The sequence below is a fragment of the Gymnoscopelus braueri genome (assembly GCF_963280865.1).
Source record: "Gymnoscopelus braueri genome assembly, chromosome: 11".
In the NCBI taxonomy this organism is placed as follows: Eukaryota; Metazoa; Chordata; class Actinopteri; order Myctophiformes; family Myctophidae; genus Gymnoscopelus; species Gymnoscopelus braueri.
In genome coordinates this window covers 48,522,357-48,547,610 of record NC_137613.1, presented here as the reverse complement: position 1 = coordinate 48,547,610, position 25,254 = coordinate 48,522,357, and the positions used below count along the sequence as shown (strand labels likewise).

At 38.9% G+C, this 25,254-nt stretch overlaps 1 protein-coding gene across 1 annotated transcript in view; it reads left to right on the top strand.

Moving 5' to 3' along the window:
* Positions 1 to 7,237: 7,237 nt before the first annotated feature.
* The window catches only part of rit1 (Ras-like without CAAX 1), a 30,558-nt gene continuing 12,541 nt past the window's right edge, over positions 7,238 to 25,254 (top strand). Inside the window, exons 1-4 of the mRNA XM_080442439.1 lie at positions 7,238 to 7,404; positions 17,345 to 17,435; positions 21,938 to 21,994; positions 23,999 to 24,072. Of these exons, the coding sequence (XP_080298565.1) occupies positions 17,354 to 17,435; positions 21,938 to 21,994; positions 23,999 to 24,072 (213 nt within the window). The 5' untranslated portion in view covers positions 7,238 to 7,404; positions 17,345 to 17,353. The remainder of the gene's footprint in view (positions 7,405 to 17,344; positions 17,436 to 21,937; positions 21,995 to 23,998; positions 24,073 to 25,254) is intronic.

Here is a 25,254-nt window from a genome sequence, read left to right as displayed (position 1 = left end):
TGAGTCGTGTGCCGGCGTGTGCGCCGGAAATAGCCGATGTGCGAGATCACGACGCGCCACACTTTGTGAGCTTGTAGATCGGTTATTATAGTATACAAACCAGGCTTTATGGCTCACCCGTTTCAAGGAATTACATAATTTATGTTCAAGTTCAGGATGATGGAATCAATCTGGGTCATGGAAAAAAAGAACAACAAAGTATTGTGCTACTGAGGCTGACAGCAATCAGTCTCACTAACAATGGAGTTGAGAGCTGGCTGTGGAACAATAGATTTGGTGTGTGGAGATAGAGCTTTTTATTGTCTGGAGCTGAGCTGAAGCAAGCTCTCCCTCCTAGCATGAATTTTATTGTTAACTGAACTCTGGGTGTGCAAATTGACCCACAAGTGTTTATCTTTTTTACCGTTACATCTTATATACAAGTACATAAAACACAAATTAAATGGTAAATAAAGAATGGTTAATGATACATTTATAGAGCGACTTTATTCGAAGCGCTTTACGATATCCATTACATTCACCCATTCACCGATGGCAGCCACGCAAGGCACCTGCTCATTGGGAGCAGTTCGGTATCTTACTCAAGGACTCTTCGGCTCTAACCCCAGGTGGAGCCGGGAATCGAACCGATAGCCTTCCGGTTGAGCCACTGCTCCTCTTTGGCTTAGGTTCCTCAACAAAAAAACTAGCAAAAACGAATAATTTGTCTCATATGTACTCGCATATAAGATGTTAACATTGATTTCGCTCTGTAGGGACAGACATGGTAGCAACTATATACGATATAACCTCAATGTACTGCACTGAGGTAATCTGAACGTTTAATATGGAACAAAGTCACTACGAATATTTCGTAAGTGTCAGGAAGATCTAAGCTGAAATGGGATCTCTGTAAACTCACCCATTCTCCTGAGTCAGTGCTGTCAAAGCACATTCCACCACAAAACAATGCATAACGTGAGGATTTGGGGTTTCTTGTGCTATCCTATGTGTCACTGGTTCTAGGCGTAGGGTCCTGGGACCCCTAGGGGTCCTTGAGAGGGTTCCAGGGGGTCCCCACGTTAAATGATTCATAGTTAGGATTAGGAACCAAACAGATCCTTACCGCTCTGTAACTCAGAGAGTGTAGAAATGGAACCAAATGGACCCGTAAGGGTCCCAGTTAAAAAAAAATAAAAAAATCTAATGGGGGTCCGATGGCCTAATGCATATCAAACTGGGGGTCCTTGAAATTAAAAAAGTAATCACGAATCACTGTAATCACTGATTTCTGATGATGTCATCTCAATCAATTCCCTTCCCTGAATCTCCCACTTAGAACTACTGTATACAGTGGTTTTGCCTGCTGTTTTGACATTTCACCGCTATAATATTTGCACCCGCCGCAGTGTGTGGGTGACAGGTTTTAGATACAGGGACCTGTGTCTGTTATGAGGATTCTGGTGCCCTTATTGCTTTGCCCAAAGCCCTTGACCTTCAACTTGTCCTTGACCTCCGACTCTGTCTTGGTCAGCAGCAAAAGTGACTAATTTAATAGACCTTAAAAAAAAACGATAATGATAAAAAATAAAAAGGCTGAGTGGGCACACTGTATTTTATTATTATTATTTGCAGTAACTTACTGGTAACACTGTTGCCAGTAAGTTACTGTAATTATCGGTTTACAGTACCTTTACTGTTATGTTTTACTGTTAAAAACGGCTTTACTCTGAATTTTACAGTAAAACAGTCTTACCGTGAGTGTGCTTTACAGTATAGCTGCATTACTGTAAATGTGCTTTATAACAAGTGGTTCTTAAAGTGACGTCTGGGGACCCCCGGGGGTCATTGAGGAGTTAAGGGTCTGTGAGTCAGAGAGCGCACAAATGGAACCAAATAGACCCTTAAGGTCAATTTGGTTTAATTTGTGCAGTCTCTGACTTTTACAGTGTATAGGATTTTACAGTGTATAGACTGGGCTCCCAAAGATAGAAAATCGTATGAAATGGGGGTCCGTGTGGCCCAATGGGGGGTCCTTGAATTTAAGATGTTTGAGAACCACTGGTTTATAGTATAATGCTGTAATTATGTTTCACGGTGCGGTCGCATGCACCATTTCACCTTCAGCCGTCACCCGTAAACACTCTGTCAAACTTGTTTCACTTGTCAACAAGCCCATCAAAGTGACTTTTGGTTTGGACTGTACACACTGCTGTCAAAGTCATTTGAAGAGCCACATCTCGCCGTGTCTGCGTATGAACCGCTCAGCTTCATGGATGCATGCCCGTGTTTGGGGTACAAACAGACCCTTGACTCCACTTTTCCAAGTGAAGTTAAAAAAAATAAAAAAAAACACTAGCTAAAGCGAATAAACCACGCTAAATCAGCCTTCTCACACGCTCCCGTGTCCGAACTATCACAAAACAATCACGTCAGGTAATGCATAATATGATGTGAATAGCAGCTTTGATGTGCATTATCGTGTACTTAACTTCGTGAACCTTTAAAGCGAGGCCCTCTTCTGGGGGGGGGGGGGGGCGAACGTTTCGACAAGAATAGCAGATCTGTGAGCTTACAAGGCATCGCATTGTGATGCGTTATGAGCTTGTAGATCGGCTATATTCGGTGAAGCGATTTGGTGTCGAGGAAAAAAGTAGTAGCCCTAGTATAGAGCACTGGGCGACCCCAGTCAACTATAGAGGGTTTAGGCCACTGTTTCTCAACGTTCGGTCTGGGGACCAACATGGGTCGAAACGGACCCTTACGGGGTTGTAACTCTGAGAGTGTACAAATGGTTCCATTTGTATACTCTCTGAGTTGAATAAACACAGGATTGTACGGTGCTAAATTGGGGTCCGAAAGATTCAAAAAACCAAAATGTATCAAAATGGGGTGCGTGGCCTATAATGCATATCATACTAGGGGTCCTTGAAATAAAAAAAAGTTGAAAATCACTGGTTTAGGCTATTTTCGGCCAAGATATTTGGTGTAGAGGGGAAAAAGGAGGGGGCCTAGTATAGAGCCCTGGGGGTGCTCCGGTCAACAAAGTATATACTTTAGGGTTTAATTGGTTAAGGGGTGAAGTGCATATATCCTTTATCATTACAAATAACTGTGCTTCATGTTCATGTATGCTGCACTTAATAAGAGTGGCTTTTGGAATCTGCAAGCCCTCTGAAATGCTCAATGCAATCTTTTATTTCATCATTTTGTCAATTCCTTTGGCCTTTTTGTGACGTTCTGGAAAACGTGGACATATTGTATAAGAAAAGTGGCATTGTGACTTGTTTCTTACTCTGCGGTGTCCTGAAGACTTAATCTCCCCTAATCCCCCTTGATTTCTCTCTTCATGTATGGCATGACACTCTTGTTGGAATTTACCGTTCATGAAAATGTCAAGAAATTTATGCAAACAAAAAAAAAAGAAGGAAAATGAAACAAATTTCTGATTCTTTTGGTGAAGTCTGCTGCTGTTGATTTGTGCAATGTTTATTTTTTTGGGCAAATATACACAGAATTTAGATGCATATTCCCATGAGCTGTTGAGAAGTTTGACTTGTAGATGTAAAAATGTTTTTTCCAACTTTCTGCTATCTTAAATTTCAACTCAAATATTCAAATAGTCCAATGATAGTAGATGAGAACTTCATCACTTACTTTGGTATGGAGTTTCATTACCACTGATGTTTTTGAACATGACAAAACATCAGTCCTGCAATGGAATAAAGGCTAAGCGTTAACATTTATTACAACCTGTGCTGGTCTTTTGAGTCTTTCCTACTTTTGTCACCTTGAATTATTATTTTTTTCCAGTCCTATTTTCAAGTCTCAAGTCAAGTAAAAAAAAGGACCAACCAATGTTTCAGCACGTTTTACCCCATGATCTGCTTTATTGTCACATTACAGGTTTGCAGGTGTAAAGACGCGGGTGAATTTATTTTTGTGTGCGCTCCACCATTTTGTAGTTTCCGTCAGAAGAGAGAGGTTGAAGGTAGAATATGAGCAGGAGAGAAAAGAAAATAATAATACTTTTTCTGCTGACCATTTTCCAAAGCCTAATTATTTTCAGATTTATTCACAAGACATTTGATGCTGATTGGTATAAGTGGATTGCATACGGACACATACAGCCACACATGCACGAACACACAGGGCTGAAAACACCTCTCCCTCCTGCCTCGGGCCTGGTGGAGATTAAGCAAAGACAGATGGTATTTTGGTGCAGGTCCAGGTCAAGCCTGGAGCCTGTCATAGCAAAGATTCTGACAGACATGTGGACTCAAGTCTATACAGCTCTAGCCTACTGCCCACACATACTGTCAGCAGCACAGTGCATCTCTCCACTGGTTCCCAATGGGGGTCCCAAGTTATTTTGGGGCGGTCCCCAGATGATTAGCGTAATGTGCAATATCGTTTTCTCACTGAACAGTAAACAGACCAACATACAGTATAAGTATATTCAGGGTTTCTGCACATCTCTAAACTTACAATTTAATTACTTGTAAGACTTTTTTAATACGGAATTGTCAAATATTATGTAAGAAAGAGGCTTGTGAAAATAGGCGATCTACAAGCTCACTGCAAGGCGTTGTGAGCTTGTAGTTCGGCTATTTTCACAATATCTCTGTGGAACCGACTAAAACTAAATGTAATGCCTATACAATTCCAAGTGCTTGTCAGGCTGGGGGGTCCCAAGTTCAAATATGATTCTTTTTGTGGGTCGTGGCCTGAAATGGTTGGGAACTCTTGCTCTATAGGTCATCCTCAGATGAGCCCTCCGCTGATGGTTGGCCGTGTGTTGGCTCCCATAGCACAAAGCTACCTGGTGTCTATGGCATTGACTGGCCAACCTCATTCTCCTGGCTATCTTCTCACTCATCCTTGGTAGACCCCCCCTCCCCCCATACAGATGCTTGTACAAAAGTACATTTTTAAGGTACTTTTACTTTACTGGAGTATTTCCAATTTTCAGTACTTTTACTTCGGTCTCCACTACATCTTAAAGGCAAATATTGTACTTTTACTCCACTACAATTATTTGAAAACTTTAGTTTCTATAGTTACTTTGTAGATTTTGATTATTATTACAAAACATACATTAACCACTTCAGCCCATCCATTTTGGCCATTTGAAAATAGCCGATCTACAAGCTCACAATGTGACCCATTGTGAGCTTGTAGATCTGCTATTTTCAAAAGATTGTTATACGTTTTGTACATTTGAAAACTTGTGAAATGGGACATTCTGCATAATGAGTACTTTCTACTTTTGGTACTTTAAGTACATTTTGATACCAATACTTTTGTACTTTTACTCAAATACATTTTGAATTCCGGACTTTTACTTGTAACAGAGTATTTCTAGATTGCAGTATTGATACTTTTACTTAAGTACAAATTTGATTACTTTTACCACCACTGGTTTTAACAACTAGATTATTGTGTACATTAATTGTATCTTTAATCCACTGCATCAATTGTTAAATTACATTAATTGTGGGCCAACAAAAACAATGCTTCGACAACAAGCAACACGCTGTAATTATGGAACAATTATCTCAGCTTGCATTGCATCAGAGCAGTCCCTGCTGTCTTTTGAAAGGGCTTAATAGTTATTGTTTGAATCAGACAGAGACAGAAAGGTGGGGAGTGTCTGTCTGATTCAAACAATAACTGTCTGTCTGTCTGTCTGTCTACATTATCTACATAGTGTAGCATACACATTTCAGGCTAAATTCATACATGCATTAACATAGTGAATGTGCAAATGAAAATAAAGAATACAATTCACACTGCTTTGCATTCCACGACTTTACTCTTATCTCTCCCCTCTAGGGCGCGCGCCGCGCCGCGCCGCGCGCGCGCGCGCGCACACACACACACACACACACACACACACACACACACACACACACACACACACACACACACACACACACACACACACACACACACACACACACACACACACACGCTCACACTCCTTGCAAGGGAAAATATGTGCAGAGAAGTGAGCTAGCTGTCACAAGATCAGTAGCCCACACTGTAACTCCTCTGAGAGTGTACACAGTGGTACCAAATGTATGTATTTGTGTGCAGTGGTGGAAAAAGTACTCACATTTCTTACTTATGTAAAAGTATCAATACTGCAATGTAGAAGTACTCTGTTACAAGTAAAAGTCCAGAATTAAAAATTGACTTGAGTAAAAGTACAAAGGTATTGGCATCAAAATGTACTTACTTACCAAAAGTAGAAAGTTCTTATTATGCAGAATGTCCCATTTCACAAGTTTTAAAATGTAGATCTACAAGCTCATAATGTGTTATTTTCAAATGGCCTAAATGTATATAGGGCTGAAGTGGTTAATGTATGTTTTGTAATAATACTCAAAATCTACAAAGTATAGTAACTAAAGTTTTCAAATAATTGTAGTGGAGTAAAGTATACAATATTTGCCTCTGAAATGTAGTGGAGTAGAAGTAAAAAAAAAATGAGAATTGGAAATACTCAAGTAAAACTACCTAATTTATTTTACTTAAGTACATACATGAATGTCACTCCACTACATTTCTAATTATTATTATTATTATTATTATTATTATTATTATTATTATTATTATTATTATTATTATTATTATTTATTTTTTAAATATTATTATTATAATTATTTTATTATTATTTGGGGGGGGGGGTTCCAAATTTCAATACACCAAAGCATTGATATTAAAAAATAAAATGCACCTCATAATGTGCACTTTTGAATACTCAAGTAAAAGTATCTACTTGAGTACTTCTTTGTCCACCATTGCAGACAGTCAAGTATTTATAGTTTTTGACAGTTGCCAAGAAGTGTAAGCTAGCAGGAGCTTTAAAATGACGGGCGGAGGGACCCTGCAGGGGCCTGCTGCCGCGGGGCTGGTCCCTCCTGTGCATGCACACACTGCTGTACTTCAGCGTTGCCATGTCCGCTTATTATAAGCGACTTTGGGCTTCTTTTTCTGTAAAGTTGCTTGTAAAAAAATACAATTTGGGCTGGTTTCTAACGTGTACTTGCTTATTTAGGCTTGCTTACAAATGTTTTAATTATTTATTAAACCAGTGGTTCTCAAATATTTGAATAAATGTTTTGTAAAGATCGGCTATTTTCAAATCATGTGGCTTCTTTTGGGCTTGCTTTCATGGAACGGGTTGCTTATTTCTCTCGCAACATCTGGCATGACTGCTGTACTTGCAGTGTGAGTGACTGTTAGTGTGTGTGTGTGTGTATGTGTTGTGTTCAGTGTTTATGGATGTTTTTGTCTCGTAGAACAGCCTCCATGCAGCGATCAGCAGCACAGAAAGGCCATAGGAGTGTGTACAGTGTGTACTACAGTGTATACAGTATGTACATTGCAGATATGAAGCGATACATGTAGCGATCAGAGGTGAGTGAACGCGTTTATTCAGCAACTTTTGTGTCGATGTGTATTGTCACTGATCTGCAAGGCCATGCGTTTCTATATCTATCGCTATGGGAGCTATTCTAGCTCTGCTGGTCCATAGCGTTGTTAGAAGGAGTTCTCCTTTAACGCTATGGTACTTTCAAGCCGTTGCCCGCACACCCGCGGTAGCGCAGGCTGCGCAGCCTCTCGTCTTTAGTCAAAATAAAGAATACGCTTTCGCTACTCGCCAAAACAAAGACGGTTTTACGATGTTGAAAGCCTACTTTCCGTGGTGGGGACACTCGGAGCCCCCCACCTCACGTCTAAAATACACTTTTTGTCCAGAAAAGAAAACATTTCACCGGAAGGAAATTTGTTTTAGTTGCTCCGCTGCGCCCTCTACAGATCTGGTCTACAGAACATTTCCAATGACTAGATCTGTAGGGGGCGCAGTGGAGCAACTGGAAAAGGTGTCCAATCCGGTGAAATATTTTATTTTCTGGCCAAAAAGGAGTATTTCAAACGTGAGTTGGGGGGGCTCCGAGTTTTCCCACTAAGGAGAGTAGGATTTCAACATATTAAACCCGTCTTTGTTTTGGTGAGTAGCGAAAGTGTATGTTTTATTTTTGACTAAAGACGAGAGGCTGCGCTACCGGGGTTGTGCGGGCAACGGCTCCAGAGTAACATAGCGTTAAGGAGAACTCCTTCTAACGCTATACGCTATGGTGGACCAGAGCTAGGAGCTATATTCGTGCTATCGAGCTAAAACATTCTGAATGATCAGCTCTCCAATAAAGCACGAACGAGCGTTATTGTTGAATGAACTGTAGCCGTTATAAACCGTGATGGTGTTTTTCTTGCAGTGGGACTGCTGGTTGTTGTAGAGCCTCCACTGGTTTTAATGGGAGTCGGAATAAAGAAAGTGGGGGAAAGGTTGAGTTCATGTTCTCTTCAACTCTCTTTGACCGTGTCGAGCACTATGGTGGTAGAAAGTACTCGGATTATTATTAAGTAATAGCACTACAGTGGTGGTAAAAGTACTCAATTTTTTGTATTAAAGTAAAAGTATCGATACTACAATGTAAATACTCTGTTGCAAGTGAGTCCCGGAATGCAAAATTGACTTGAGTAAAAGTACAAACGTATTGGTATGAAAATGCACTTACATTACCAAAAGTAGAAAGTAGTCATTATGCAGAATGTCCCATTTCAAAAGTTTTCAAATTCATAGATACCCTAACCCTAGATGTATGTATATAGGGCTGAAGTGGTCAATGTATGTTTTGTAATAATAATCAAAATCTACAAAGTAGCTGAAGTTTTCATATAATTGTAGTGGAGTAAAAGTATAATATTTGCCTCTGAGATGTAATGGAGTGAAAGTAAAAGTACTGAAAATTGGAAATACTCCAGTAAAGTAAATTTTTACTTAAATACAGTACTTGAGTAAATGTACTTAGTTACTTTACACCACTGAGTAATAGTAGCAATACCACCATATACTCTGTTACAAGTAAAAGGCCTTATATCTGTGTTAGAATTTTAGCTTGAGTGAAAAGTGCAAAAGTATTGGCATCAACATGTACGTAAAGTACAAAAGTAAAAGTACTAAATACAAATAAATAAATAGCAGATCTTCAAGCCAACAACGCGTTGAATAGCCACAGTTCTAAATCTGCAAGGTAACTAAAGCTGTCAAATAATTGTAGTGGAGTATAAAGTACAATATTTGCCTCTGAGATGTAGTGGAGTAGAAGTATAAAAGTATTGAGGTATTTTTACCTACTGTACTTACTACTTAGTTACTTTACACCACTGCTGTCGAGCACTTTTTCTTTTCTTTTCTTTGCCCTTCGACTCAAGTTATTGTTTCACTTTTAGAACTGATGAACTTGAATAGATACATTTGGAATACAAATAAGTGTGATTATTATTGGGTGCATTTGTCTGCCAGGCAACAAGCAGGGCTACTGTACGGCGTGCTGTGGTTATTAAGTGTTTAAAAAGAGAAGAAAAAAAAAATCCAAAGCAAATTTAATCCCATTTGGAGATATTTTAATCCCCTCCCTCCCTCGAACAGCTGAAATGAAACTTGTGTGTGTGTGTGTGTGTGTGTGTGTGTGTGTGTGTGTGTGTGTGTGTGTGTGTGTGTGTGTGTGTGTGTGTGTGTGTGTGTGTGTGTGTGTGTGTGTGTGTGTGTGTGTGTGTGTGTGTGTGCGCTGTATTGTATCGTCACTTTTGTTTTTCAAGATTGTTTGAAAATAGCCGATGTACGCGTCCCAACACGTCGCCACGTGACGCGCTGAGGGCTTGTAGATCTGCTCTATTTAAATAGCTGACGTATAGATATGGTTAAAGTGTTTAAACTGATTGTGACGCTGTTGTATTGACTCATTTTGACCCTTGGCACTTTGAGAGCCACTGGCCTATATTATGACAGGAGGCTGTGTTGAGGCCTGGATGGAGGGTGGGCATAGTAGGGTCTATAGGATGGGCTTCCAGTCCCCCAAAACGTCATACCAGGAAGCAGTGGTGGAAAGTAACTAAGTACGTTTACTTAAGTACTGTACTAAAGTACAATTTTGAGGTATTTGTACTTCACTTGAGTATTTGCAATTTCCAATACTTTTACTTCTACTCCACTACATCTCGGAGGCAAATATTGTGCTTTTACTACACTACAATTATTTATTTGAAAACTTTAGTTACTAGTCACTTTTCAGATATAAATTATGATATTAGGAAACATACATTAACCACTTTAGCCCTATTTTATACGTAGGCTATTTGAAAATAGCCGATCTACAAGCTCACAACGCGTCGCATCGCGAAAAACTTTACTTTTGGTACTTTAAGCATTTTTATGCCAATACTTTTGTACTTTTAATCAAGTAGATTTAGAATTCTGGACTTTTACTTGTAACAGAGTATTTCTATATTGCAGTATTGATACTTTTACTTAAGTAAAAGTATTAAGTATTTGAGTACTTTTTCCACCACTGCCAGGAAAGCATGTCTGATGGCACGACTGGCCCTGGGATATGATTATGGACCTGTCACCATAATGGTCATGTTTTCTATCTACTGTATATTTCCTTACACTAAATCAAGGTAGTAACTCATCAGGGCTACTACCTTGATTTACACAGCCCTGCACTGAATAATACTAGGCTAAGGCTGTTAATGTTTTATATTATATTGAAATGTTTATGTTGTTTATCGTACAGTGTTATGATAGGGTATCGCTGGATACATTGATATATTGATATATTGTCCAATCCTAGAGAATAGGCTATTTGTTTATTTTCTCCATTCTGTTTTCAGCTAAAAAAGTGCAGTAACAATATTGTAACAGTTATTGAATCGTCTCAAGGTCAAATCAGAGTATTTGGGGCGATACATAATTACCAACAATTAGTGCAACGTGACTTATATGCTTATAAACCATTTGTCTGGCCGGTTGAAACAATTTAAAGCAATTGTTTCAATCAGTTTGATTCTTTGCAAAGAAGTTACCACAAACAACCCTTTGTAGGGCAGTGTAAACGACCTCCATTTTGAATATAGTGAATTACGTTCTTTGAGTTTTCGCATGTAACCAAATGGACCCTTTCGGGTCCATTTGGTTACATTTTGTACGTTCTCTCAGAGTTAAATTTAACCCAGTGGGGTTATACTGTCTGTGTACTAGACTGTTGGCCACTGCCTTGCCCTATGAAATCACATGATTGCCTGTCAAGCCAATATGAGTCAGTTCCTCTTTAGTGTGTGTGTGTGTGTGTGTGTGTGTGTGTGTGTGTGTGTGTGTGTGTGTGTGTGTGTGTGTGTGTGTGTGTGTGTGTGTGTGTGTGTGTGTGTGTGTGTGTGTGTGTGTGTGTGTGTGTGTGTGTGTGTGTGTGTGTGTGTGTGTGTGTGTGTGTGTGTGTGTGTGGAGGACTCATTTGATAAGTCATTTGATGGTAGACCGATGTGAACAGGCGCATACACGCACAGCAACTCATTACAGGGCCAGAAAAGAGACTTTTACTTAGTAACTATTTACTAGGTAATAATATTACCGTCATATCATGACATTCCTCGGTAACCCATTTAGACCCGAGGAAACTTTACAGAATTGTCAATCTTCACCAAAGTCATTATTTCTCAGCCTCTGTAGAAAATGGAAACATGAAATGATGACATAGATGGTTTCCCGGATTGAAAGGTATAAAGACGTGTAGGTTACTTACAACAGGTCTAAACAGGCTAGTAGTGTAACTTATTACAATTGGCCAAAACAGTAATATTACATTTATTAATCCAAGTAACTTACTATAACTTTTTAAAGGAGTAATTAGTAACATATTACTCTTCCTTATTAACTTGCCCAAACAGGACCATTCAAAGGTTATTCTTCTCGACGTGTTTGTATGGATTCCATTCTGTCTCGAGGTGCAAAACCCCAGTCAGCACAGTGAGGCCTGCATGTGAGGCCTTTGAGCTACGAAGAATGTAGATATAAATAAAGAAGAATAGAGATAGACGGAAGAGCAAGGAATAGGCTCTATGCACAGCAGCCATATTGCGAAGACATTGATACTAATGAAGGCTCTCTTCCATTCTGGTCAAACATTGTGCATGTTGGCTCACTGGCAACACTGCTACACCAGTGGGTCTAAGATTTGGGTCCAGGGACCCTCATGGTTCCTTAAGGGGTTTCCAAATGGGCCCTTACAGGTGTGTAACTCTGAGAGTGTACAAATGGAACCATTTGGAACAGAGCCTTCATTAGTATCATTGGTAACACCTGTGAAGGAAGTGATAATATGGCTGCTGTGCATAGAGCCTATACAGAAACGGGTCAAATAATCCAATGTCTAATATAATAATTAGACCTATTTGATACCGTGGGAAAAATATGTTTTTCAGCTTCACCCAGCTGATTGCTGCTGCCCAGGTGGTCATGCTTGACCAGCGGGGCAGTTAGAGGTTAAGTGCTTAGGGACACCTGGACACATTACTGGGCCCAGGAATCAAACCTGGGACCTTCTGGTTCCCGCGGCCTCTCTACCCATTCAGCAATGGTATTGAGTTGAGTGAAGAAGATGCATACATACATACATGAGGTTAAAATTAAAATAGCATTTCCATATAGTCAGTCACCTTCTTAAAATAATAGTCTAAGTCCTATTTGTCTAGTTACTTTTTTTTTGCTCCAAAAGGCTGAATAAACTGAACCAAATATAGAATGTATGGTGTAAAAAAAATGAAAAGAAAAGAAAAAGAAAAGACTCCGGCCATTGTTTTAAGAAGGTGACGATTATGCGGTGGAGAACATGGGTGTTTGTATAGAGTCCATTCTGTAGCGAGGTGCAAAAGCCCAGTCAGCACCAGTGTTGCCATGTCTGCTTATTATAAGCGACTTTGGGCTTGTTTTTCTGTAAAGTCGCTTGTAAATATTGGTAGTTGCTGGTTGTGTTTTTTTGGTGTAGTTGCTCTGTTGTTCTTTAAACCAGTGGTTCTGAAACACTTTCATATCAAGGACCCCCCAACTGAAAACATTTTGTGCCAGGAACTCCTGTATCAGATTTGTGTTGTTAAAATGTTTCAAAAATATTTCAAATCTTTCTCTTTCCCCCAAGAAGGTTTTTGAAAAATAGCAGATCTACAAGCTCACAACGCGTCGCATTGTGAGCTTGTTTCTATTGCTATTTTCAAAATAGCCGAAGTATATATAGGTTTAAAGTGCTCATGTGTTACTTAGTTGCTTCTTTTGGGCTTGTTTTCATAGACCTGGTTGCTTATTATTTCTCAGCATCTGGCAACGTTGGTCAGCACAGTGAGGCCTGCATGCATGAGGTCTTTGAGCTGAGAATGTAGGTTAGGCCGTCGTGGCGTGTCGTGTCATGTCATGGTTAAAGATTATGGCTCAGGAATGAATGCACTCCAAGTGGACGTTACGTGTGTTTTTGTGTGGACGGGATTTGAAATGGGAAAAGTACTCAAATGTTTTACTTAAGTAAAAGTATCAATACTGCAATGCAAGTACTCTGTTACAAGTAAAAGTACGGAATTCTAAATTGACTTGAGTAAAAGTACAAAAGTATTGGTATCAAAATGTACTTAAAGCGCCAAAAGTAAAAGCACTAAAATGTTTGAAAATAGCAGATCTACAAGCTCACAACGTGTCGCGATGCAACGTGTTGTGAGCTTGTAGATCGGCTATTTTGAAATAGCCTATGTATAAAATAGGGGTAAAGTGGTTAATGTATGTTTTCTAATGTAATATATTTATATCTGCAAAGTAACCAGTAACTAAAGTTTTCAAATAATTGTAGTGGAGTAAAAGTACAATATTTGCCTCTGTGATGTGAGGCAAATGTGATGTGGAGTTGAAGTATTGGAAATACTCAGATAAAGTAAAAGTACCTCAAAATTGTACAGTGCTTGAGTACATGTACTTAGTTACTTTACACCACTGTACAGTAGTAATTCTCCACCAAGGACCCCGGTTTGATATGCATTAGAGACTGTGGCGTGGACCCCCATTTTCTCTCATCGCATTCTCTGGGACCCCAACCTACGCTGCAGAATCAATCCTCAGTGTTAATTTAACTCTGAGAGTGTGCAAATGGAACCAGATTGACCCATAAGGGTACATTTGGTTACATTGGTACTGTAACGCTCTCAGAGTTATACATGGTCTCTAGGTTTTCTCTTGTAGCTAAAACTCAAAGAATGTAATTCACCATTTTCAAAATGGAGTTTGTTTACACTGCCCTACAAAGGGTTATGTGTGTGGTAACTTCTTTGCAAAGAATCAAACTGATAAAAAAGTAAAATGGCTTTAAATTGTTTCAACTGGCCAGCCAAATGGGTTATAAACATTATATATAATCTTGTTCCATTTGCACACTGTCAGAGTTGCAGACCAGTAAGGGTCCATTTGGGCCCCTGTTGGCCCCTGTACCTGATGTTGGGAACCCCTGGCATACAGTATAAGCTTGCTTCCGTTTCAGAAATATGAATAGCACGTTTTTTGTTTGTCATGCGGGTTGATGTCACAACGCCCTGTGTGTGTGTGTGTGTGTGTGTGTGTGTGTGTGTGTGTGTGTGTGTGTGTGTGTGTGTGTGTGTGTGTGTGTGATGCCAACACAAGCCCTTTTAATGTGCGCTAACGCCTTCAGCCAACTTGCCTGCCACACCACAAGCAGTTGGAACAACGTCTTGTGATTGCATGACGTTTTGGCTGCAATTAAATTATTTCAGTCAAAAGATGTGTTGTTGCATGCGTCCCATGGAGATGGATGTCGTTTATGAGACACTGGGAATTTGATTAGGCTACTAAAAAGAAATGCATTTGCTGTTTTTGTGCCGTTCAATTTCAGAAAGGAGAGGGTTTTCAACTTCTGTCGTATGATATTATGGCCTTTTTAAACTTAAAGAAATACTTCACCCCAAAAAAATACTTTTTTTCCTATCAATTACCCACCCCATGAAGCCTTGAATTCATGGAGATTTGTTTTGTCTATAATCCAATATCCTACTATAATTTGAGTAACCTCTGTCGGTCCGTCCGTCTTGGTTGGTGGTGTCTTCGTCTGTGCCCGATCAAACTGCGCATGCGTCGCGACACACACGCTGGCTCTGTGTGTGCGCATGCGTCGCATCTACAGCCCCACAGCGTTGCACTGTTGCACACACAGAACACTCGCCTCCGCGGCCGTGTATGCACGTTGGGGAGGCACGTGTCAAAATGGACATTATTTGTGTTCGCGCGACGGCCGCGTATGTGTGTTCGCGACGGGGGACAGCTCTGGCCGCATGAGGGTGTGTGCGTGACGGGGGGGTGTGTGGGGGGTTGCCCGTGGGGAGGGGTGACCGCGGGGGGTGCCGCGGGGGGACCGCGCTATAGGACGTGCAATAACCTTCACCGGGTATGGTCTAGTTTGACTAATTGAACTTAATAGGAGACCAATCTGAACAAGGGCAGAACCATATTTAAAAAAACATTTCAGTGTGAGAGTTGTTTTGGAGTTTATATTATTATTTTATATAGTTTTGCGTTGTTTTCCTATGCAGCGGACACCGCACATATTGAATTATTGGTATTCCCTATATACTTAGTTGCCCGGGGTCCCTCAGAGTTCTATACTAGGTCCGCCCCCCCCCCCAACCCCACATCTCTTTGCTGAAAATAGCAGATTGTGAGTGACTCATTGTGAGCTTGTAGATCTGTTATTTTTGGCCGAACGTTTGCCCCAGAAGAAGCACTCTGAAGCAAACAACTAAACTCTCTGTGTTGGGTTCAGAAAGCAGACCTGTCCCAGACGACATGAGAGGTTGGGATGGTTGATGATGTACAGCGCAAGATCAGAAATGTATTTTATTTTGGACCCTAAAACCATTCAGTGCTTTATAAACTAACAGTAGTATTTTAACCCATTGAAACCGGCATCTGTGTCATTTTCGATTTTGATTTTGAACATTTTGAACAACAGTTCAAAAAACTCTTAGGACAACATAATCTGCTTAAAGGAGAATTTTGGACTACGTTTTTCTTACCTTTTATATGATATTACTATATCCTAGGACGAGAGGTACAGTAGAAAAATGTCATAACTCCACCGCAGATAAAAACCAGAGCGGACGGTCCATGCTAGTCTAGATTGTGTATTTTGATCGCGACGTTTTTGTTCATATCTGACTTTCCTAATGACAGAAAACTGTCCACAGTGTTTGTGTGAGATGAGCCTCTCCGGAAGTCTCGCAAGCCGATATTTCGCCCCTTAATCACTGATGGAAACACTACGGCGTTTACCCGTTTGGGACAAAAAACACTGTGGACAGTTTTTCGGTCATTAGGAAAGTCAAATATGAGCCAAAAGAAATCGCAATGAAAATATGCGATCTAGAGCATGGACCGTCCGCTCTGGTTTTTAGCTGTGGTGGACTCAGGATCTAAATTACATTCAACATGTAATTTATCCTACACATGAAAAGAGTATTGGCAGTGTGTTCCCTGTGCGGGTGTTAGAGTAGACCATGGCGACCTGGACGGTCTACCAGGCTGCATCAGTGCTGCTGGATGGGCCGTGGAGGGTCTCCTTTTGACCCTGATGTAGGGCTGCAACTATTGAGTATTTTCGCAATTAATCCATTGATTACTTAATTAATCGAATAATCGAGAAGCACGTATTTAAAAAATAATTAACAACATCTTCTTATATATCAACAAATCGATTATCCACTTTATACTTCTACTACTATGTTTTATTGTCGCTGTCGGGTAGAAATTTCTTATCTCCATTTTTTATTTTCTTGTTTTTTTTAGTAAATCAATGCCCTACTTGATCATACTACAGCGTCACACAAAAGCATCAAAAGTAGCAGATTCCAACGCGACGCATTTCGAGCTTGTAGATCTGCTACTTTTGGTAGCAGATCTACCTCCTAACCCCCTGTTATAGAGTATATTTGTTCAGTAACTCTCTAGTGTTCTAGTTTCACGTTAGTAACCAATTTCATCCAATCAGGAGAGAGTGCCAATTCATCAGCTTCATTTTTATAGTGTTCCAGTTCCAATGTTGTCTGCTCATTTATTTGTTTAATCACTTCCAATTTCACTTATTTATCACTCGTATCCCATTATTTTCGCTTGTATGATTCTTGTATCCTGTATGAGTTCTTTCTCTTGATTGGCTTTAATTGATATCCTAACCTGAAATTGTATTTCCTGTTTACTGAAGAGCTGGAGAGACATGGAGACTCCTGTTACTGAACAAACACTCTATAGCATTTGTTTTTATTTGAAAAAGAATCACACAAATTTAACCAAATGGACCCGTAAGGCCAAGGGTATGCACACATTTGTACACATTTATAATTTTCTGAGTTACAAATGGAGATATTGACGTGTGTGTGTGTGTGTGTGTGTGTGTGTGTGTGTGTGTGTGTCCTCCAGGCTGAATGAATGGAGACTTCGGGGGGCTCTGGGGGGCTCTCCCGTGAATACAAGCTGGTCATGCTGGGAGAAGGAGGGGTGGGGAAGAGTGGTAAGTTTACCCATGATCACCATGTTCAATTACTAAACCTAAATAGAACCCTAAGGGTAGGGCTGGGCAATTAACCGGAAAAAAACTATTTAGATCCAAAAAAAAGACTTATTCCTGAATTCCTGAAAGCAAGGATTTTTTTCTTCCTGTTTTATATTCTTACATTAACAAGATGTAACAAGCCGTATCTTTTAATAATACATTATTTTCTTAATTAGACAGTAAACAAGCAGTTATACCCTAATTAGACACCTTATACCTATATTATTCTGTGATTATAAACTGCATATCTCTGCAGAAACCAGCTATATTATTCTGTGATTATAAACTGCATATCTCTGCAGAAACCAGCTAACTCCAAAATGTAAATTTTTCAGGAAATGAAAAAACAAAAAGTGGAGGTTTTGTTCGTCATTGATAAGAACAGCTGAATGGACCTCCAAGCTCACAATGAGGTTGGAGGTCAAAAGGGCATGGAGCCTGGAGTCAGCAAAACCAGCTAACTCCACCCCCATTTGGTGTAGTTAGCTGGTTTTAGAAGAAAGTTTGAGGATCCAATGGAGTTAGCTGGTTTTGTCAGAAGCGATTTTTTTATACTTTTCATTGGTTCAATATTTTTTTAACCAACACACAGACGTAAAGGGTGTTCAATAGCACTGATTTATGGAAAAAATTAAAAAGCAGACAAATTTAGTTAGCTGGTTTCTGCCCGACAGCAACGATTATAATGCCTTACCACACCAAAAATATGATACTAAATTATTCTCTAGTTACAGACCAAGTAGGAGATAATACGTTATTTGAAACCATTTCATGAGATCATAGTCTAATTAGAAATCAAACACAATGCCATGTTAGATTTTTATAATCTATTCTACCAAATCATGCTGTAATTACAGTAGATACCATATTATCTTAATAAGACCACACAGGCTCTAATTAGTCTCATTTAATGGAATATTCTACCGGAAACAGTGTTGATAATGCTGAGGCAAAACATAGAGGACCTCATTTAACATAATTACATTTATTTAAAAAGGGTCATTTGTTGTTCATTAGAAGAAAACCATACTGTAAACTTGGTTCCATTTGTGTGTTCTCTGAGTTAAATGAACACTTGAGGGTTTTACAGTGTACATTTAGGTCTCAGAGATTAACCCATGAAAGGGCAAGACCACTTTGGTAGAGGTTTGCCATGATGTAACTCCAAAGGTGGGCAAGAAATAAAACATAATTGCTCCATTGATTAGAAATTGATAATTCAAAATATGCTCCTCATTGACTTACATAACAGCTCTCAAAGTCACTCTTTTAGCACATAAACAAACTCAAACAAAGTTGATTCAGACAATATAGAACATCACCAAACCCAGTACTGTTTTTTTTGTTAATAAAAATGTCAACTTCCTGTTGATTTTGCCATTTTTAATAAGTAGAAAACCTGGACTGGATCCGTGGATCCGGATCCAGATCTTCAAATAGTAAAATCAACAGGAAGTTGACATTTTTATTACAAAAACAAACAGTACTGGGTTTGGTGATGCTCTATATATTGCCTGATCAGCTATGATTCAGGCAATTTATGTGCTAAAAGAGTGACTTTGAGAGCTGTTTTACCGTACAATGTAAGTCAATGAGGAGCATATTTTGAATTATCAATTTCTAATCAATGGAGCAATTATTTTTGACTTCTTGCCCACCTTTGGGGTTACATCATGGCAAGGTAACTACACAACCCAAACCTCTACCAAAGTGGTCTTACCCTTTAAGACCTGAGGTTCTGATTCTACAAAATGTCTTCTAAATCCTAACAGTTTTCTGAAAAAAACTTGTGTTACTATATCAGTGGTTTTCAAACATTTTTCCTGTCAAGGACCCCAAAATGTATATGTATTTGGCCGTGGACCCCAATCTCAAAATATGTTGTTCCAGGGACCCCCAGAAGCAGAGATTTGAGTTACAAATGTTCGCTTTAAAAATATATAAGATTTGCACAAATGTTCTCGATTTTTCAAAAAAAGCAGATCTACAAGCTTGTAGCGTGGCACTCGGTGCCACGCTATGAGCTTGTATATCTGCTATTTTTTAATAGCCAAAGTGTAAAATAATGCTTTTTAGCTCAAATAAAAAATTACACAGATGCGTCCCACGTCTTAATGGGTTAACCCATTCAATCCGGGAAAGCATCTGTGTCAATTTATATTTTAGTTATATATGTGACACTCAGGGGTCCTTGGGGGTTCCATGGGGGTCCCCATCAAAAGTAGTTAAAGCATCACAATAATTTTAACCACTTTAACCATTATTTTATACTTTGGCTATTCAAAAATAGCAGATATACAAGAGCTTGTAGATCTGCAAAACAATAATAATTGTGAAATGTTTGGCAAATCTTGTGAATATTTTTAACTCACATATTTGCTTCTGGAGGTCCACAGGGGTTCCACAAAATGCGTAAAATTTTGCGGGTTCTCGACATGAAAAAGTTTGAGAAGCACTGATATAGCAAGATACGTTTTTCAGAAAACTGTTAGGATTGAGAAGACATAACATTTTGAATCGGCCTCAGGTCTTAAAAAAAATTATAATAATCCACGGACACCGCCATTTTGCATGGCCGCATCCTACTTTGTCCTACGTTATGAACAACAAAAAAACGTTTGAGTATAACACCCGGAGTCTGTGCCGTGAGCTGACCTGATTGTATGGGTCACACGTTTTAGTAAAACACCCAGACTGCCAACACGTTATGTCTCTGTGCCATGAGCAGTCGCCAACATCGACATTTCTTGTTAATTAAAAACATTGATCGTTGTTATCTAGTGATTTTAAAACGCCAGCAATGCCACCATAGTAAAATTCCACTGAAGAAGACATTGAGGCCTGCTGCTGGGCAACAGAAAATGGAAAGCTTATTTTCTAAACCAAAGTCAAAGTGTACTGCTGATGAAAAATATAAAAATAGCAGATCTACAAGCTCATAGCGCCACACCGAGTTGTAGATCTATTTATTTTTTTTATCGTGAAGTCTTTGAATATGGTATATATTTTTTAAAGGGAAAATTTTTAACTCAAATCTTTGCTTCATGGGGGTCCCTGGAACAAAATATTTTGAGATGGGGGTCGGCGGCCAAATACATGTAATTTTGGGGGTCCTTGACATGAAAAGGTTTGAGCACCACTGAAACATAATCCCCCAGAAGCAAAGAATTGAGTTAGAAATGTTTGCTTTAAAAAAAAAAAAAATCAAATATTTGCGCACATTTTTCAATAAATAGCAGATCTACAAGCTCGTAGCGCCGCGCCATGAGCTTGTAGATCTGTTATATTTTGAATAGCCAAAATAAATCTAAAAAATTACACAGATGCGTTCCCGGTCCTAATGGATGAAAATGTTGGCTTGCCACGCGGGGAGACCGGGGTTCGATTCCCAGGCGTTACATTCGGTCTACTATGACATCACCTGTGGTTCTATTCTTTTCTCAATGTTATTATAGTTTAGATTGTTTAATTAGTTTTTATTTGTATGTAGGCCTATTTAACTTTGTTAAAAATAACACATTTTATTAGGACTCCTAGCAACATCGCTGAATGTTGCTTGATTGGAATTTGTACTAATTACTTTCCCGTGGTTTTTGCTCAGGAAAATCCGACACGTACAAGACGTGTACACCTAAAAGTAGTGGTTCTCAACCCTTTTCTGGATCAGGGCCCACTTGGAAATCTTGAAAGCGTTCGCGGCCCACTATAGGGCTGTCACGATTACTGCATTTAAAGGGATACTTCACTTTAGGGCCGGGGAAACATTTAAAAAATATATTAAAAATAAATGAAAAAAGTAATGGAAAATTCATGGCCCCCTCACGCATTAGAGTGTCCTACTAATGTGTGAGGGGGCCTTTATTTTGCCATAACTTCTTTCATTTTTTTTTAATATATTTTTTTAATGTTTATTTTATGTGAAAGTGAAGTATCCCTTTAAGTTGACGATTAATTGTCATACAAATAATTGCAATTAACGATTTAATTGTGTTTTTGGCATTGGAACATATGTATGAATAAAAGTTAAATGTGCCCTTTGCAAAAATTGCAAAGGGCAGGTATGAATTGCGGAAATAGACGTTTTTGGAAAATATATGAACATTTGACAATTATGCAAAATAATTACGATTATCTCAAATAATTGCGATTAGGCGATTATGTAATAATTCTGGCAGGCCTACGGCCCACCCCTCTGACCACTTAACACGGCAGCCAGTTAAGATTCGATTGTGTTCTGGCTAGGAATCAATGGAATCAACCTAGTATACTTTTAAGTTCATATTCATCGATATCGCAAATAAAACATATTTGTCAAGGTTTTAAAGAAAGAAAAAATACCTTGTCATAAATTTTTTGACACACACACACACACACACACACACACACACACACACACACACACTGTTGTATTATCATTAAAATCGTTTTTTGCCAATTATCATTCTGTGTCTTTCTCTCAGCGATCATCATGCAGTTCATCAGTCACCGGTTCCCAGAGGACCACGACCCCACCATAGGTGAGATAGACCTCCCCCCCTTTATTTGTATTTTTTGAGTGGTAATATTGAATCCTCCAGCCAGATATAAAAGTCTAATGTGAACTGCGATGAGTTGTTGGACATTTTATTCCATTTCTTTGTTTTTAATTATTGTAATTGGTTTTACTGTATTCAAATGTCCTTATTTTCAGGATTCACTGTTTTTTATTCTGGGAAAACAATTCCTTAATTTTCGAACCTGGTTTCCTGCTGACAAGTGCTGACATTTTCACCATTGAGCTAACAGCTAATAGAGCCTGCCTGCTTGCTGAGGGGATAAATTGAATCTTTACCATCAGGTCAAAATTTGTGTCAGATCCTGTGTCTAGGTGAGACATGACCTTTGACACAATCTGAATGTCTCAATAGAAGAGCAGGGAGACCAAATACAACCACCCCAATTGTATACGTTATAGAGCAGTCTCTGTGCTGTGGTTTGACCTGAAACCTGACTAGAATTTTTCCAGGATTTAGTTTTCTTGTATGAAGGAGTTCATTTGATTGTAGACAACTTTCATGCCTTTCCTTTTTGATATGTTTGATATTTATGTTTGGTAAGATCACTGTTTAACAAGTTGATAAAAAGATATATATTAACCACGTTAACCCTGATGTCCTTAGTTTTGGCACATTTTTCAAATGTCTCAAACGTATATGATAATAATAATAAAAAAAGAATTAAACACTGTTTGTCATACAACGTAGTATATAGGGCTTAAGTAGTTAAGAAAATAAGGTCAATACATACACCATTGGTGGTCTATTGCCGACAGGAAGTGATCTGTGATCTGATTGTCAGCAACAAACACCAGTTTGTGACACCGTATGAATAAGGCCAATTATTTATTGTTGTAACCCATTTAGACCTGAGGCCGATTCTAAAAACGCCTTCTAAATCCTGACCGAAGTTATAATATTTATTCCAAAATTATAACAAATGTATGTTGCTATAATATACTGTACATAGCAACAAGAACCCCAAAAGGGGTTCCCGTCCTGAAAGGTATAGTTACAAATAGGGGTTCCTGCCCAAAACAATATGGCCTAGAGATGAGTGTTAATAAAGGTTTGTATTCGTATTTTTTTGGAGTGGTAAGATTGAATCCTCCATGCAGTCAGATATATAAAAGTCTAATGTGAACTGGGATGAGTTGTTGGACGTGGATGACTGCAGACCAGATGTGGGATGGTTTGACACTTGGCTACAGTTTATTAAACAGAAATGTCTTTTGTATTACAGCGGTTCATAAACACTATGAGACACAGTCAAGCTGTCACAGGCCAGCTCAGCTCTTTTGCTCACGATTTTTTATTTTTAACCACTTAAGCCCTATTTTAGACTTTCAAATGTAAAAAGAAAAATCCAGAAAATAGCTGACCTACAAGCTCACAACTAGGCCTGTCACAATTATTACATAAACGTCTAATCGCAATTATTTGAGAGAATCGCAATTATTTTTGCATAATTGTCATAATCGTTTCCATGTTGAAAGATGTTCACACATTTTCAAATAAAGAAAAAAGCAGAAATAGCAGATCTACAAGCTTACAACGCGTCACTTCTGCTGGAAAAATAGCAGAAATAGCTGATCTACAAGCTTACAACGGGTCACTTTGTGATGCGTTGTAAGCTTGTAGATCAGCTATTTTAACATGTATACAAATTATTAAATGTCAATTCTTTCTTTGTTTATTTCAGTTATTTGTCATATCTGCCCTGTGCAATTTTTGATTACGAAGCCTTAAAAGGCTTCATACGTTCCAATGTTCAATACCAAAAAACACAATAAAATCGTTAATCGTAATTATTGGAGTGACAATTAATCGTCAACTTAGATTTGTAATCGTGACCGCCCTACTCACAACCCCTGACAAATCTGGCTTTTTAGTGGTTATGAAAAGTGCTAGGAAGTGAAAATGTGTTATTGTAGAGAACATAATGAGGTATTTGTTCCTCATGTCGTGTTTCTGTACCTTCATCAGAGGATGCCTACAAGACTCAGATCCGGATCGATGATGAGCCAGCCAACTTGGACATTCTAGACACTGCAGGACAGGTAAAGAATCCATGCGTTAACCTTTTCTCTGTTCTCTTTTTTTAAACTTAGTGTGTTTGTTTAGGATAAACGTGGACACAATGAAGATGTCATCTTAAGTTCATACATAACTGAGGGTTCCTGCCTGTAGGGTTGCAACTATCCATTTATTTTTTATTTATTTTAGATTTTTTTCACACAGAACCAGAGATAACGCGATCTGAAGATGTGCTGCTCCATTCACTCCCTGGTTAACTTATTGCTTAAAAATCTCAGCACCTGTACTTTTTTTTTACACTATATATTTTTGGCAAAACATGCTATTTTCAACTAGCTATTTTCAACCAGCCACAACTATGGAACGGATTTCCGCTATCGGATAAATTCCCCCCCCCCCCCATTTTACGAGGCCCCTGTGTGTCTGTAATGAGAGGATCACCGTGCGGATAGCATTGACAGAAAAAATTCCATGATTTTTCAAAGGTTGATAAAATCGCTCGTTTTCGCTGGCAGTAGCGTACCACTATTACACTATTACTCTGGCAGTTAAAGAGTTAAGGACACACGGTCCATAGCAACATAAAAAAATAACATACAAATACAAAGGAAAAATAGTAAATAATAGATTAATATACAGGCGTACACGCCAATGGTTCCACAGTTAAGAGACAAACCTGACCTAACTCACTACAGGGTTAGTCAGAATTAAAATGATGCTGTTGGCAGAATCAGACAGCTGCCTACCAGTCCGCTGGTCATCAAATTATTGGCTTAGGAATGCGACAAAAACCAAAAGATGACCATACATGTAATTGTATGCATGATTCAAGTCTCCATGGGGTGACTAATCGACAGAAAACAAGTATTTTTTTGGGTGAACTATCCTGCCATCATTATAAGCCACATTGGGTTTCTGCATACTGCACTTTCTGTAGCGCCGCCACAAGTGGGCAGTATACATAGGTGTGCAAAAAGCTTTGAATAGTCTGGACTTCACAGAAGCTGAACACATACTAATACTAAACTTACGAACAATCATGTTAGCTTGTGCATATAACATTCTTCGTTGCCTGTAGATGTCCCTAGATAGGTCATTTGTGAAATAATGGCCTAAGTACTTGACCTCATCACAGACCTTAAGGACAGTACCTGACAGAAAAAATACAGGAAATGACAGTTTACTGTCTTCCCTACTTTCCCTAC